At 39.2% G+C, this 15,613-nt stretch overlaps 1 protein-coding gene across 1 annotated transcript; it reads left to right on the plus strand.

The window, feature by feature from the left end:
* The first annotated feature begins 9,079 nt into the window (after positions 1-9,079).
* PDC (phosducin) lies at positions 9,080-12,328 on the plus strand. The gene is made up of 3 exons (XM_074152287.1): positions 9,080-9,140; positions 10,940-11,100; positions 11,801-12,328. The coding sequence occupies exons 1-3, from the start codon at positions 9,080-9,082 to the stop codon at positions 12,326-12,328; spliced, it is 750 nt and encodes a 249-aa protein (XP_074008388.1).
* Positions 12,329-15,613: the final 3,285 nt, after the last annotated feature.

Genomic DNA, 15,613 nt, shown 5'->3' on the forward strand with positions numbered 1-15,613 from the left:
AGAGGCATGGCAATGCCTGTGAAGGAGTCTTAAAAACAACTAGCTGTGCACAGAAAAGCTGGCCCTGAATTTGCGCTCCAGTTTCTACATAAACAAAAGCAAGTCCCAGGAAAACGATTTACTATGCTGTTTATCTGAGCTATGCTTTGGAGCGGGATAGGAAAAGCATGTGTTTTAAGCCATTGACCTTTTCTCCAAATTGTGACATTTTACACATTCAGAGAAACTTCTATAAATGTCTTAGGTGCTGCATAACTGCACTCCCAGTTTTCTCGGGTTTGGTCTGCAAAGGAAGCAAAACCATTAATTCTAATTTTATGCAGTTGTACAAGCCCCACATAAAGCTGTTTACAAGTTAGCTGGTGAAACTTCACCATTTATAATTAAGAGTCAGTCATAGGATCCAAAATAAAACATGAAGCCTCCGGAACGGTACCAATGGTTTAAAAGATCTGTGCAGGAAAGGGATGAAACCAGGAAGCCATGGACCCACTGCAGGAGCTACAGGTCTCCAGGGATTCTTCTTCTATTTTGAATATACTGACCTGACTCAAGATTGCCTGTGCCCTCTTCACAGTGGCTTTACTGCTTTTTGACAAATACAGATATACCAATGTTACATGTGCATCTTTCCATTTAAGATAAATATGGAAATTAACCTGCAAACTAGCAAGTTTCAGTTTCTGCATCCAATAGCTGCACACGTAGCTACTGTGTTAGTCTAAGTGTCAGGAGAGAAGAAAACCACTTTTTTATTCATATCCCTGCACGCATTAGAAACATTAGTGGATGGCTGGGAGGAGAGATCACAGAACTATAGAATCATCCCACATTTACGTAGTGCCCCTTCCCATATTAATAAGAGTGGCTGAAAGCTATTAATACACTATTAAGTGGATATTCATTCTGTAAGAGCCAGGAGAATGGGAGATACACACCAGCCTAACCCAATCACCTATGTTACGCAGCTAGTCTCTCCAGCTGAAAAAGGCAATACAGAACCATTTTCTGCAAAGCCATCTGGAAGGCTTACTCCCACATACTGCCTAGATAAAGTTGAGAAATAAGAGCTTCCCACTGTTGGTGCCTTAAGTTAAACGCCTGTAACAGGATGATGTAAACAACTGACACTGTCAACTCTTCTAAAACATGGAGATGTTCTCGGTGGAGTCTCAGGACACTTTGCCAGAAGGGTAAGAAAAGGAATGGAAGAACAACAAGCACCTGGCAGTCACAAGCAAGCCCTTTCTGCTTGGCTCTGCCAGTCATACAGGAACAGCTTCAAGGCAGCAAGCTGGAAGACAATAAATTCTTGAGAGCACAGGTTAAAGGCCTCTCCTTCATCAGTGTCTCTTTTCTTACCACAGTACAGTCTTACTTGGTCTGCTCTTCCTTACTTTACTCTTGAATCATCACCACAAGACATATGTAAATCTAATTAAACTGCCAAGAAGTTAATAAATACTCCCTGTCAAGAGCTACTGCCCTAGCTTGCCCAAAGCATTAGATGCTGCACTCTGTCCGACCAGGGTGAGTCGGTCCAGCTGCAGAGAAAGGTGCTGAATTACACTGAATTACAGTGTTAGAGTGTCAGAATCGGAAGATAATATAACTTTTCAAATGATGGGAAAGCAGCAAACAAAATCTTCACACATCTCAGAGGACGCATGTTAATGCCCAGAGAAAGCCAGGAATGAAGAACACGTGAATTTGAAAGCTGCCCTGAACAACTTTTTTTTTTTTTTTTTTTTTTTTTCAAATTGTTAATTTCTCTCAAATCTGAGAGAAAGACTGTTTAGGAGACCTTGCACTTACAGGGAGCCTGTTGGCTAGGTCAAGCCTGGCTTCTGCAGATAATGATAACAAAACGTAGATATGAAGAGAGCAAAAGCAAGAATTCCTACTAATTTACTTTTACAGTTACAAGTACACTTTTGAAAAAAAAACTTCAACGAAGTTAAGAAAAAAAACAACCAACCCACACCAGAATTAAATATTATAGTTTCTGAGACAAACCTATTTTGCTAACTGTTTTCTGTGGGCAATTTTTTGCACATATGCCTAGGAGGCATTCTTAGTCAAGCCCTACCCCAAGACAAGGGATGTTCTACCAACTTCACAAGTTTTGATTCCTCCCAGTCCTTCCCTGCAGGCACCATTTTATTTTTATTTTTTTGATGGAAAGGAGTAGTAAGAGTCTTTTAAAGTCCCTACAGGGTACTACCTCTTCTAGATCTTTAATTAACCTCACAACAAATTTTAGTTTCTTCCCTTTTCCATGAAATGCTGGCCATCACCCTCTCTAAACACCCGCCTCCAGTCACTTCTAGAGTTACAGCTCTGACATAAGTGATTTTTGACAAATTATAGGGATTATATGCACTACCAAACATCTGTTGAGCTTGGAAAAAAAAAAATTATATAAAATCTCTCCCCTGGGCTTCTGCTCTTCATCATGCCATTGCTAATTACAGCAATAAACTCAAACCAAAACTCTAAAGGACATGTCAATTCTAGCAGGTATACAGATGTTTACATAGAGTTTAGAAATTAAATATGTACTTAAACATCAACTGAAAAATCTGCCCTGACTTTCAGGGTACCGTGGTGAAATGCTCAGTCCATCTGCCAAATTGGGCCAGGCATTGAGGTTAAACATGGATTGAGGTTCATGCCCTTAAATATCTGCATTTGAAAACGCTGGCTGTTCTGCTTTTGCTTCAAACAGACATTTTCTTAGCATCCAACCATCCTCCTCTTCCACCCCACTTGATATATCCAAGTTTAGTTAAAAAGAAAATAAATGAATAATAGGTTTCCTGACAGAATAAAAAAAAAAACCCACCAGATGAATTCATCACAATAGTAACAGCTATGTAGTTGTTACTCCAACAAATACGTAACATCCTCCAAAAATTCAAAGCCTGAGTTTCAAAGGACATTCACCATTTAATATACAAAATTAAGCTCTCTCAAATAAAATATTTTGATAATGATATTTGACATTATTAATGTCAACTAATATTTTTTTCTGAAATAATAGAACAAGTCCTGTTTTGAAATATCTGCATTCTGTCTTTCCGTACAAAACATAGTGGTACTGTCGTAGAAGTGAAGCTGATTGATGCAAAAGACGTTAAGCTAACTCCCCATTTCAGAGTGAAATCCAGAAATAAATGTGCAATCTATAAAAGATGAATAATTTCTGATACACACCTATAGCCCAAATTTTGAAAGACTTAAAAAAAAAAAAAAGGGGGGTGGTGGGGGAGAAAGGGGTAGGGTTTTTAATCCTACGATTTTTTTTTTAACCTGACACAATGCTGAAGCTGCGGTGGTCACACAGGGAATTTCCTAATTGGCAAAGCCTTAAGGATAAATGAAACATTGGACTGCATCTATTTAAAATGTTTCCAGCTCACAAATAAAGAACAGCGTAACTCTCCTAAAGCGGATAGAATGAATAATCCAATCCCATAACCCTCTCATCAGTCACAGTGACTCGCAGCGAAGCTGACAGCTCTCTACGTCAGCCCGTTCTGCTTTAAGTTTTTCTCCTATCGTATGATCTCTTCTTTAAGCAAATAAAGTCCCGTTCTGGTGGTTTGAAATCATGTTTTTTTGCCCAAACACAGTCATCTAATCACTACACGATACACCATGCTTTTGCTTTAGGTAAGCCCAGGAAATTTCTATTTACCCATACAATAAGCCTGTCTTTGCACACCTGGGCAACACAGCGCCGGTGTGAGCAGTCAAAGCAGGTGACTGCGGCTCTGAAGGCTGGCTCTTAAATCTGTATTTACCCACCCACCTCAATGTAAGGGACCTGATTGTCTCTGAATGCAAAGGGAGCTGCAGGTACTCTGTATTTTCGACTAGCAGCTACGTGGCTTGGTGCCTGATGGTCATCATCGGGAGCAGATCACTAAAGGTGCTTAGGGCTTTTGGCACCCTCCGCGATGCTCTGGCAATGGGTCTAAAATTCTGACCTCCAACCTTGACAGTGATTTTGCTTACGTAAAGATGCTAATGCCTCTTGCAAATCTAAATGTATACATGACCAAGGATGGATAGCGCTCTAGCTTCTCCCCACCCCCTTTTCCAGGAACCAGCTGAAAAACACTTGGTTCATATCACACTGACGTTCTCCAACCCCCTAATCAAATGATGTCTTGTTCCAGATCCATGTTATTTTACCTGGCTCCCCCAAATTCCAGAAATCTGGACATTTAAATCCATAGTTTCTCCTTCACTTGGCTTGCTTGCTAAAGAAGCTGCCCGTCCGCTGGGTAATTTTGGTGGCCATAATCAGAGGGAACAAGAATAAACAGGGAAGGAATTCTGCAAATGGAAACCAGGAAAAACGAGCAGAGAAGCAAGGCTCAAATTAGCACTTGGGCAGAGGGAAATGGTGTTAAAATTCAGACACATTTCCTAAGAGCTCCAGGCACATGTACTGGCTGACCAACTGCCCACACATAGCTAGAAACATAAATGTGCAATCACATCTCGCTGACAAAGATCATTTACTTTTCATTCTTCCGTTTCCATGAGTCCCTAGATTTCACCCTTCCCAGTTCATAGGCAATGTCCCACCGATTACTGGGGATTAGCAGCATACGGCTGATTTATAGCCTTATGTAAACCCAGACACAGAACAGCATTTTTGGCAGGATCTGCACATATGGAGAGCAGCAAATTTTTGCCTAGAGCATGTTTATATTTTGAGAAAAATATTGCTCATGTTTATTTACTAGTAGGACTACTATGGACTAAGTAGCAAAAGCTCTTACTTTAGAAATCAAGTTTCATTTATTGGTTTTGCCCTTTACAGAATCCATCTCGTCTTTTACAGCTTGTACAGATATTAATTTTTTTTATTTCCCTCTCTTCTGTAACTATAATTTACCACTAGAAGACACTATTTTTGTATTTACAGCTGTAATATATTACAAGGAATAAGTAAGCCTTCATTACAAATACACAGGTACAGTGCTTTCTTCCTGAGCTACCTCACAAATTCAATATGCATAAGAGAAAATAGTTTTAAAACTCCCCAAAATTGCAATTTAGGGTAAATAGAAAACTGTCTGTGAAGGTCAAAGGCACAAAATACTTTCTAATAAGTAGAAAGCATTCTTTCACATTGGATGAAAAGCAACACTTTATTAAATGGTCATTTCTACCCTGTATTAAGGCTGGCCCATCTGTTCTAATGACAACAGAAGGATGAACATCAGTAATAGGAATTGCTACTCTTAAGCTACAACAGAGCAAAGCTCATAAAAATTAAATGTTAAATTCAGGCGCATATACTTAGAATTTGACTTTTCTTGCTGAAGAAGTGACTTTTGGGACACAAAAAGGTCTCAAATCTCCTCTATGAAGAAATGTAGTTTTTGCTTTCTTCACTCAGAAAGTCTGACATAAACACAGGAAAGTAAAGAAGTTATAGAATGATCAGTCTTTTAAAATATGTATGTGAAGTCACCATATGCATTACAAAATACGGTCTAATACATTGATGATCTGCTGACCTGATAAGGAAAATGAAAATGCAAAGTATCTTCTAAATCAGCAATTTTTCCCCCCGCAAAGATTGCTGTTCATCTGGCACGTCACGTGCTGTTAAAAAGGCACAAAGGGAAAACTTGAGATCAGTAGCAATGCAGCTGGTGTCCTGAAAGCTCTGTTGGTACTTTTTCAGAATTAACAGACACAAACAGCTTTAGCAATGACATTTGTTATCACTTTACCATCACTGCACATCATCCTGCGCTGTTGTTTGATTTTACTACCCTCTAAAAAGATATTCTGTTTTCACTGTGTCCTCTTACTATGAGCAAGTATTTAGCAGGATTGTGAGACTGCACATTTACATGGCGGGGGGGGGGAGCCAGATTTAAAGCAGTAAGGATTCTATAAGAGATGATTGCAATGGCCAGGGATGTACATTCTCCAGCACGCAAGCCCATCCCTATCGAATGCAACCATCGCCACACAGCTAAGTGCTGCCTCAGACCTCTGCGCTCCACAATGCTCGTAGGCTGACTCAGGTTTAAGGGGGTTGTATTAACAGATGACCTTAAATTTCTATAAGACAGCACCATCCATCAAGTAATTAGGACAGAGTTGCAGCTGGGTGTGCAAACACTAGCACTGTGGTCTGTAAGAGCAGCCGCTCTTACAAGAGCTGCTGTCTTGCGCAGAAGATGCCTCTGGCTGTTCCCGCTGATGGGCACACCAGAGCTCAGTGCTCCTGTAAAGCTGGGGAGGTGGCAACTTTAGATCTGAGACATCGTATGATGGGTTGTTACCAACAGCTGTGTTATGCTGTCTTTACTTTCTTAGCTTTACTGTCTCAGCATTACACATCGACATTTCCACATGGAGGCACTTGCACAACATGCTCCAGAGCCAGTAGCATCCACATTTCTCCAAATATCAGGAACCTAACATTGGAAAATGCTGCATACCCACCATATAAAAGACCACCACCATGCCCAAAGCCAAAGAAACCCATCCCAAACCCCCAAACAACCAGCAACAACAACAAAAAAAAGGCTTCACAAGGAAGTGGGAGAATTTCCTACCCTGGTGATTGCCCATTTTGCCCACGTACTAAAAACGCAAGAGCCTACACCTTTTTCCACCGCGCTTCTTGAAAGGAAGAGTTATGTACTACAGCAGAGCCAGCTCATCCTACAGCCCAGCTTCCCACAGATCACCTTGCAGCTACATGTTCATATGCCCTTGTCCTCAGGTGCCTAATTGGGAAACACCTGGCTTGGACGGCCTCATTCTCACAGCACAAAGATAAGAAGAATAAATATTTATAACTCGACTACGCAGAAAGGAGAACGGTTTGTGTGAGTTGCTCCAGGCTCACAGGCTGACTCAGCAGCAGGGCCAGGATTAGGTTTTAGGAGTTCCCCACTCCCAAGTCTATGGTCAGCTTACCAGCCTGTGCATCGTCAGGATTGTTGCCTCATGCCACGCTGCAGAAGAATGGTGAAACACAGCTTTCCGAGCTGTTATGATTCACCTAATCTTTTCAGATTTATTAGGTACAGCGGATCAGTAACATAAACTTTATGGAGAGCTTTCATTCGTTAAGCAATCAGTTCTCATCCCTAACGTTTCACCAAAAGCGTGTTCAGTTTTCTGGTTCAAGCCTGCAACTGCTTAAGTTTTATATCCTGTATTTTTAGTGCCTTTCAAGGCTAAAAACTACGACACAGCAAAGCATACAGAGAATCGAACCCCCTCTTTCCTCATGGAACAGAGAAAATCCTCAGCATCAGCAGAGAGAAGAGCTTTTTTTTTTGATGCCCATGTAAGTCACAGGAATGCCTTACAAGACTTAGACCCAGCATATCCACATAGCTGTCCATCCCTGACATGGCAAGGATTTTCAGTTTTGCCTATGTGATAAGGGATTAGTTTCATATTTCTATTTCAGAATTGACTCAACAGCAATAAGCTGTCAGCAATAAGCTGACAACAACATATGTACAGAAAGAATTTATACTAAAAATGTCTAATTCGTTACCTGCTTTTCTTCTGAACTTATTTGCAATGCTTCCTGTAAGTTTTCATTATTTGTCACAAGTACACGTGTGGAAAAATTTATTTGCACATTTAGTAAACAACTTTAGTCCCTGTACACAGAAGAATCAGATTCTTGCTCGGACATTATTCCACTTTATCCCTTGATGCTGGTATGTAAAAATGAAGGTGCACTTCCTCCTGTGCATATGTGCTACAACACTAGCATCACTCTATTCTAACACACCAGCAGCTTTTAAATATAGCATTCATGGCTTGATAGCATCTTAGCGTTTGCTTCAAGATGTGATTTACTGTGAAGTCAAATAAATCTGAACAGCTAAGACTAGTCTAGACTAAATGGGAGCACTCAAATCATTTGTCTTAAGACGCCTGTGGACAGCGATACTTTATCACATTAGAATTACAGTTTTTTACTAAAAAGGAAACTTGTGACTGGTGTGCAATATGAGAAAACACTCAGTACTGTATGGTGGCCGAGTTCATGCAGAAGGCGTACTCTATCAACAGTGCAGTAAAAATGCATGTGAAGAATCGGTACTTTTCTCCCCCAGTATATCCTCCTGAAACAGATAATTATCTTCTCAAGAAAGCTGCATGACTTCAAGAACATTTACTGTGACTTTCAGGAACCAGCAGAACATCAGCCTGACCTTGAGAGCTCAATGCTCTGGCCAAACTCTGCTGCACTGTAATGCTGCAACTGGGCTCATCTTGTTCATGGGAATAAACGAAGGGAAACTTCTCTTCCTGCAAAGACCAGTGATTCTACCTCACCCCTCAAAAACTCCACCATAACAGATAAAAAGGGTGTTGCTTGAGTACTCCTGTATCGCAGTGCCCTGTGATTGCCATCTGGCTCCTTGGGTTGCCATATTTATAGAATGGGTGGAACAGGAGAATGATTTTGATTTATAACGCCTGTAAATTTTTTTGTTTTGTAACAAACTCGACCCAACCAGTACAAGCAGTCTAGCTCCAGGATGTTCAGAGGTCTCTTGCCCAACAGGTTCAAATACTTGGGTCCATCTTTCTGTATGAGAAATCAGCAGTTCGGACAACCCTTGAAAATAAATACTTATAGCACCTGGAAAATTAATAGGTTCCCGATTCCAAGGGGGATTAACAAAAATAATAATAATAATAATAAAAAAATTACTCACTGCACATTCCCATTGCAAAAAGTTTTACAACCACTACTTCAGACCATGTTCCAAATACTCTCTGATGACTGAGAAGGAACAGTAAAATGAAGAATCTCTCGCCAAGGCACTTTCAGTAAGAATCTGGCCAGACATCTTTTTAAAGAGACTGACATATATCCTAATTGCTTTTTATGAGATGAGAAGCTCTACAATTATCATGTGTATTTTGATCTTCACTGACACCTAACAGCTGCAAGAACTTACACACTGCACCGTACCTGCTGTGAGAATATCCCTTTTCTATCTTACTATTAATCACTCTCCTTTTTGAACTTGCAGCGTCTCCTACTCCAGCCAGCAATATGGAAGAAAATGCCAACACCAGCTTCGAAGAAGATTTTGAAGGACAGGCGACACATACAGGCAAGGAAACTAACTGCATTTTTTTTTCTAAAAATAAGCTAAACTGTCCCTGTCCACTGGGGAAGCCCTGCCAAACCCCTTGCACGGAAACATAGGCTCCAAAGCCAATGAAAGTGTATTTTGGACTAAGTGACACCCCTCATGGAAGGGCGGGTAACACCAAACTGATCTTTATGCCAAACTTCCTCATAACTGAAGCAAATGGCAAACACAGAAGGCAACTGAAGAAGCCACCAATAGCCATGGCACAGTGCAGGTTGTCTCGGTTTATTGCTTCAGTCATGAACAATGGCCTGTCTTCTCCTGGGGAAAAGAAAAGAAAACAAAAGAGAAAAAAACCCACTCTCACGCTAGAACTAGGTTATAAGGTTTCACTATAAAGGCAGAATTATTTTTTCCTTCTTATAGAAGGAACATTCAGTGCTAAAAGTGAACCTATAAATCCTTTTGGCAAACACAGCATAGCATTTAAAAGCTTTAAAAGCATCCTTGCTCAGAAAGACAATTCTTTTTAATCCAGCACTCAATCACCATGATTTTTATGAGTACTGACATTGTATTCAGCTCTAAAGACTGGAATCACTTCATTCCACCCCACCAACAAGTAACTATATGGCAATCATTCCCTCCCTGTGCTCCAAGGGCTTCTTTTTCTTTGTGCTATAATAAATGTAGCTCTTGTAATAACTCTTTCTGGGCTTCTTTCCGAATGAGCCTTGCTGCTGTTGGCTGAGATTATTTTACATACATAAATATATATATTTTTTTTACATATATATATATATGGACCCAAATGTGAGGCACTACATCCACGCCTAGGCTCCAAAATAGTTTTGGAAATCAGGCTACTGTACTGTTATCACTATGCCAAGAGGTTCAGGCTAATTCTTGTTTTGGAATCTTGTTTGCAAAAAATCAGGTCACCTTCCCTTTCCACTGAAGGGGTGTAGTGCCCTTAGCCATCACTTCAAGATGTTGAAATTTAATCCAAAACAGAGTCTTGGCAACTGGCAACACCATATCTCTCTCACAAGAGGAAGAGCTGCTTACCTAGCATTTTCTAAATTTTCCACAGAAATAAACTTCAGTCTGAAAACACTAAAATATTCCTTGTTTTTGCTTTATAATCTAAGATGTGGATTAAAATGTTTCATTTTGAAAAACACCACTGGAATTTTGAAATTATTTTTTTTTCTCTCCATTTCAAAATTCAACTGCTTTAATCAACCAGCTCCAAAGACCAAGATTTGCATTACAATCAGAATTATCATAGCATTTCCTTACAGGTTATTCTTCCAGCAGAACACGTATGGGCTTAAAAAAAAAAACGTAACCAAAAACCCAAAACAAAACCTTGTGTCCTGTATTCTTGATTTTATTATAAGTCCTTAAGCACGTATTACATATTAAAATACACTGCCTATAGAGAAATGCAAATATACTTCTGCAAAACACTAGCTTTGGCCAACATGTCAGTTTTAACAAGGATAAGGATGTCGAAACCTGTTAACTACTCATGTAGTTCACCAAAATCCTTTTACAGGATTCTGACAGGAATCAGACCACCAAAGTGATCAAGGCTAGAAAAAAAACCCAAGCTCTCTTTCTTTCTTTCTTTCGGAATGTAATGTAACACATTGGTCCCAAAGCTCTCATTTTCAGCACTCCTGGAGAGTGCTCTGGAAGGAAGAGGGAAGACAGATAAACTGCGGCACAGAAGGACAAACCAGCAAAGAGCAGAAACTTCTTAAGACAGCTCCTGTGGCAGCCAGTTTCTCATCTAACTTCATCTCTCTTAGGGCCCAAAGGTGTGATCAATGACTGGCGGAAGTTTAAATTAGAAAGTGAAGATAGAGACTCCTTATCCTTGAGCAAGAAAGAAATTCTTAGACAAATGTCTTCACCGCACAGATCTTTCAGTAAAGATGATAAAGACACCAGAGAGAGATTCTGCCGTAAGGTAAGAGAAGAAAAGCAAAGTAAGTTAATTTTGATTCTATATAAAACATACCGGTTATAAGCTAGAAAATCCTGAATTTGCCCGACTCGCTTCCTTTGCAATTTAGCAGAGTTCACACAATATAGACAGAACAAATGCATGTCCAACCATCTATCTAGTCCTCTCTCAAGCAAAGTCTAACTTCAGTAAGATAAGCAGCATATTTCACAACAACATATCACACAACACAGAATTTGACCTTTCTTCCTCCCTTCCCTGTCTCAATGGTCTGTCCTAACTTGAGGCAATGGAAAAATTTTAACATGTTTAAAAACCTACTAGTCAGGACAGAGCTCTGAGCCTGAACGTCATTCATTACCATTTACCAGTTCTGAAAAGGGGGGACCCAAAATGCCAAAATCCACAGGAATTAAACTTGGACACCACTACAGTCACTGGCAAAATCCCCACTAACTCTGGAAGATCCAGAAGTTTTTTTTTCCAAATAAGGCAACTGTCTTCAGTACCATCAAGGCCACATGCAAGTGTTGAGACAGGATCTTCACCCATCTCTTGAAGAGACCTTCCAGAGTCACTGTAGGAAATGACTGCACTTCTGGCTAAGCTTTCCATGTGATGTTCTTTAGACAACTTAGTCTCTTCCTGTTTCATCGCTAACAGGTTACCACTTATTAATATAACATTCTCTCAATATTCACAGATGAGCATGCAGGAGTATGAATTAATTCACGATGAGCAAGAAGACGAAAGTTGCCTACAAAAATACCGCAAGCGCTGCATGCAGGATATGCACCAGAGGCTGAGTTTTGGGCCAAAATACGGTTATCTGTGTGAGCTGCAGAACGGGGAACAGTTCCTTGAAGCCATTGAAAAAGAACGTAAAACTACCACCGTCATCGTCCACATTTATGAAGATGGCATCAAGGGCTGTGATGCTCTTAACAACAGCTTGACCTGCCTGGCGGCTGAGTACGCCACTGTGAAGTTCTGCAAGATCAAGGCCTCCGACACAGGGGCTGGAGACCGCTTCTCAAATGAAGTGCTTCCCACTCTACTTGTCTATAAGGGTGGGGAGCTTCTGAGCAATTTCATTAGCATCTCTGAACAATTCAACGAGGAGTTTTTTGCTGTGGATGTGGAGTCCTTCCTAAATGAGTATGGGCTGCTACCTGAACGGGAGCTTCCAGCACTGGGAAATGGCAACACGGATGAGCAAGATGTTGAGTAATAAGAGAGCCATAGTCCTCACTGTCTCCCTTTCCTCTTCGTTATGTTGTAAATCAGTCTCAGTAACACCCATCTCATTTAGAGAAGGCCACCTTTGCTAACTTATTTGTAAGATATATATATATATAAAAACATCGCTTAACTGTTAGTACATGTATTTTACTTAAAACACATACAACAGGCAGTCCTGTAAATAATTACTTCTGCATCAGCCACAAGTAATAGGAAGAACAGGAGATGGTACTGGTGATCTCTAAGAAATTAAGGGAAAAAAAATAAATTAAAAATTGAGGGCCCACGTGTCTCCAATAAGCACAAGAAGAGCTTAACTTCAACAGTGACAGGACTGATCCATCTCTTTGCATACACAAAAAGCCACATCTGTGCTCTGGAATTACGGCGAGTCCTGGCTCCTCTGATTCACTTCTACTGACTTCAGTAGGAACAAGATTTCATCCAACAGTTTTAAGGACAAACAAATAGCCCAATGTCCTTGCACTCCTAAATGGCTTAGGTATCTAGGACATTATTTTATGCTTCTGCATTTAACTTCCAATATTCATGAAAATAAAGAAGTTAGCTCAGCGCTTCTATAAGTTTGTCATCCAAACAGCTAACACAGACGCATTACCAGCTAATTTCAGTTCATTGTTGCTCCATATTTTGAACAGTAATATTTAAAATGTCTGTGAGTTACTGAAAAAGTATATTATGCTTATGTAATAATTCTGAATAAACAGCTCTCAAAACCTGCCATTGGAAGCGTGAAATATATTTGTAGTATATAGCCATAACCTTAGAAACACATGAAATATTAGTAAGCACTCACTAGCCATTTACTAACTTAAAGTTTTAAGTTTTGCCGAAAGGATGCTGCTGAGAACTGCAGTTTAACAATTTATCTGAGAAGAAAACACAGGGTAAACTCACTATATACCTTCCTCTCTCTCTGTGGGTGTAAAAAAATCCACATCCTCTAGTTCTGATACAAGACAACAAAACATTAACTGGCAAAGCTGAAGGCTGAATTGTACTCTGAGGACAGAAATATCTGTATCTTACTCTGAGGATAGAAACATCTATATCTTAACCCCACACAATTTTGCTGATAACATTTGAGAGAATCAGAATGCTAAAGATTATTTTCAGTACTTATATGACTCGCCAGTTTTTATTTGATATGATAGTTTCACATTTTGCTCATATTGGAGTGCTTTGGGTCAGGATCCCACCATGGAAATGTCACCCTGCAAAATTCTGCATGTAGATCAGTAAAAATTCAGCATTGAGTGGCCAGCATCGAGCAACCATTGCTCCAGTGATATAATCCATACAATAAAAGCAAATTCTTATCACTCTTTTAAATACATTTTTTTCTCCACTTTTCACTCACTTGGAAAATTCACAGGGGTAGCTGAAAGTTACACTACTTTCCAACAGATCTGCACAACAAAATAATTCTACTCAAAAAGATTTCGGAAATATAACCCTGCAAAACATCACTCAAGGAGTCATGAGATACCCTTTCAAACAAAATGATTTAAATACAACTTATGCCTTGTTTTAAATAATGGTTAAATAATTTTTTTTTATTTGTCCAATTCTAAGGACTATTGAAATGCTACTGAATTTTTATTTTTAATATTGTTTTGCCATGGATTAATACAGAGCACCAGAAACCTCATCTCATTGTACACTAGGCAATACGAATGAAGTTCCTTAGTATCTCTTAACAATGTACAATCTTTTTCAACTTGTAAAACAATGCATGATTTTATTCCACCAAGAATTCAAATAGCATCTTCCCAAAATGTAATGACAGCAAGACTGTCATAAGTTTTTCTGACAGAAGTCCAGGTGGAATAAAGCTTTTCCCTTAGAGCAGTCCTTTTTTCCCCCCTTACAGCAGCATGATGTTTACCACTCAGCTAAGATCACCTTCATCTTAACACTTCATTTGCATCAGTAGGTCAACTCTTCAGAAAGCTACCATTTGCAGATATACCTAACATTATGAAAATCTCATGATCTTAAAACAGGTTATGTAGTAAATAATGAATTATCTTCTATTACAAGAATAACCAGCTCCTTAAGTAGCAAGACAGTTGTGCTGCATTTTTTGATGAGATGATTTAAAGAAGAGGCATGAAAAAATTTCTGTCCTCTACACACCAGAAAAACTCCATGTAACGGGCAGGAACTTAGCATTCTTGAGAACTTTCCTTCTTTGTCAAACTTCGTTCAAAAGTTATTAGATTGCACATCAGCAGCCTGATCACGTTAAGCTTCACTTCTTTGAAAAAGCAGGCTGAAAGCAAAAAAAACCCTAACAAACAATAACCACCATAGAAACTGCATTTATAGGTAGTTGTAAGAAATAAGCTGACACCCCAATTTAAGGACAGATTATGCATGCTTAAGCAGGATTTCCTTCAACCTGTAATTAAAAAAAAAAAAACCACAAAGAAAAAGAAAACACACATGTAACACCAAGCCTTAACAGAAGCTCATGACTAATGAAGTTGCAAATAAAGCTCTGATCTCTGCAGTCATCCATATTTCTACAGAAAAAAAACCACCTTAAAACAAAAACCAAAACTTAACTCAAACATCATCCTTCTGTTTGAAGACACTTGAATAACAAAAAGTAAATGCTTTAATAAGCACACGAGAGCAGCCTTCCTGCTACTCTCGGCTACAGTTACTCCTTTTGACTCAATGTCACAGAGACCCTGAGTGTCCTCAAATATTCTGATGCAGACAAAAATGGAGGAGAGAGAGGAACTAATTCTCAGTTGTGTCACTGCTGATCAAACTAAGAACAGAAGCTCTAGTAGATGCATGTATGTTATACTGAATGCTACCCTTGATATGCAAGGAATTATAAAACTCATTTTACAAGACCACTGAGGCTTTTTAAAAATACATTTTAAAACTATGCAGTTTTACTACATAGTTTATATAGTTTACTACATAGCACAGAAAGTAAGGTGTCTGTAAAATTATTCCATAACATCAATTTTAGAGCTACACCTAGAAGAGCCAGATTTTCAAATGTGGAAATCCCAATCATTCCTCTAGACTCTTACATATTAAAATAAAAATCTATTTGCAGTCATGTATACGTGTTAACAAAGCTCAATTCCAGCCACAATGGAGTTTTCACAAACTGAGACTCAGAAGATTACATAGGTAGTAGGAAAAGGATATATCTATATAAAACCTGAGCAAAAGTTAAGTAGCATTCTAGAAATACTTATAAAAGGATGTTTTCCTTTTTTTTTTC

Source organism: Numenius arquata, chromosome 8, assembly GCF_964106895.1.
Source record: "Numenius arquata chromosome 8, bNumArq3.hap1.1, whole genome shotgun sequence".
In the NCBI taxonomy this organism is placed as follows: Eukaryota; Metazoa; Chordata; class Aves; order Charadriiformes; family Scolopacidae; genus Numenius; species Numenius arquata.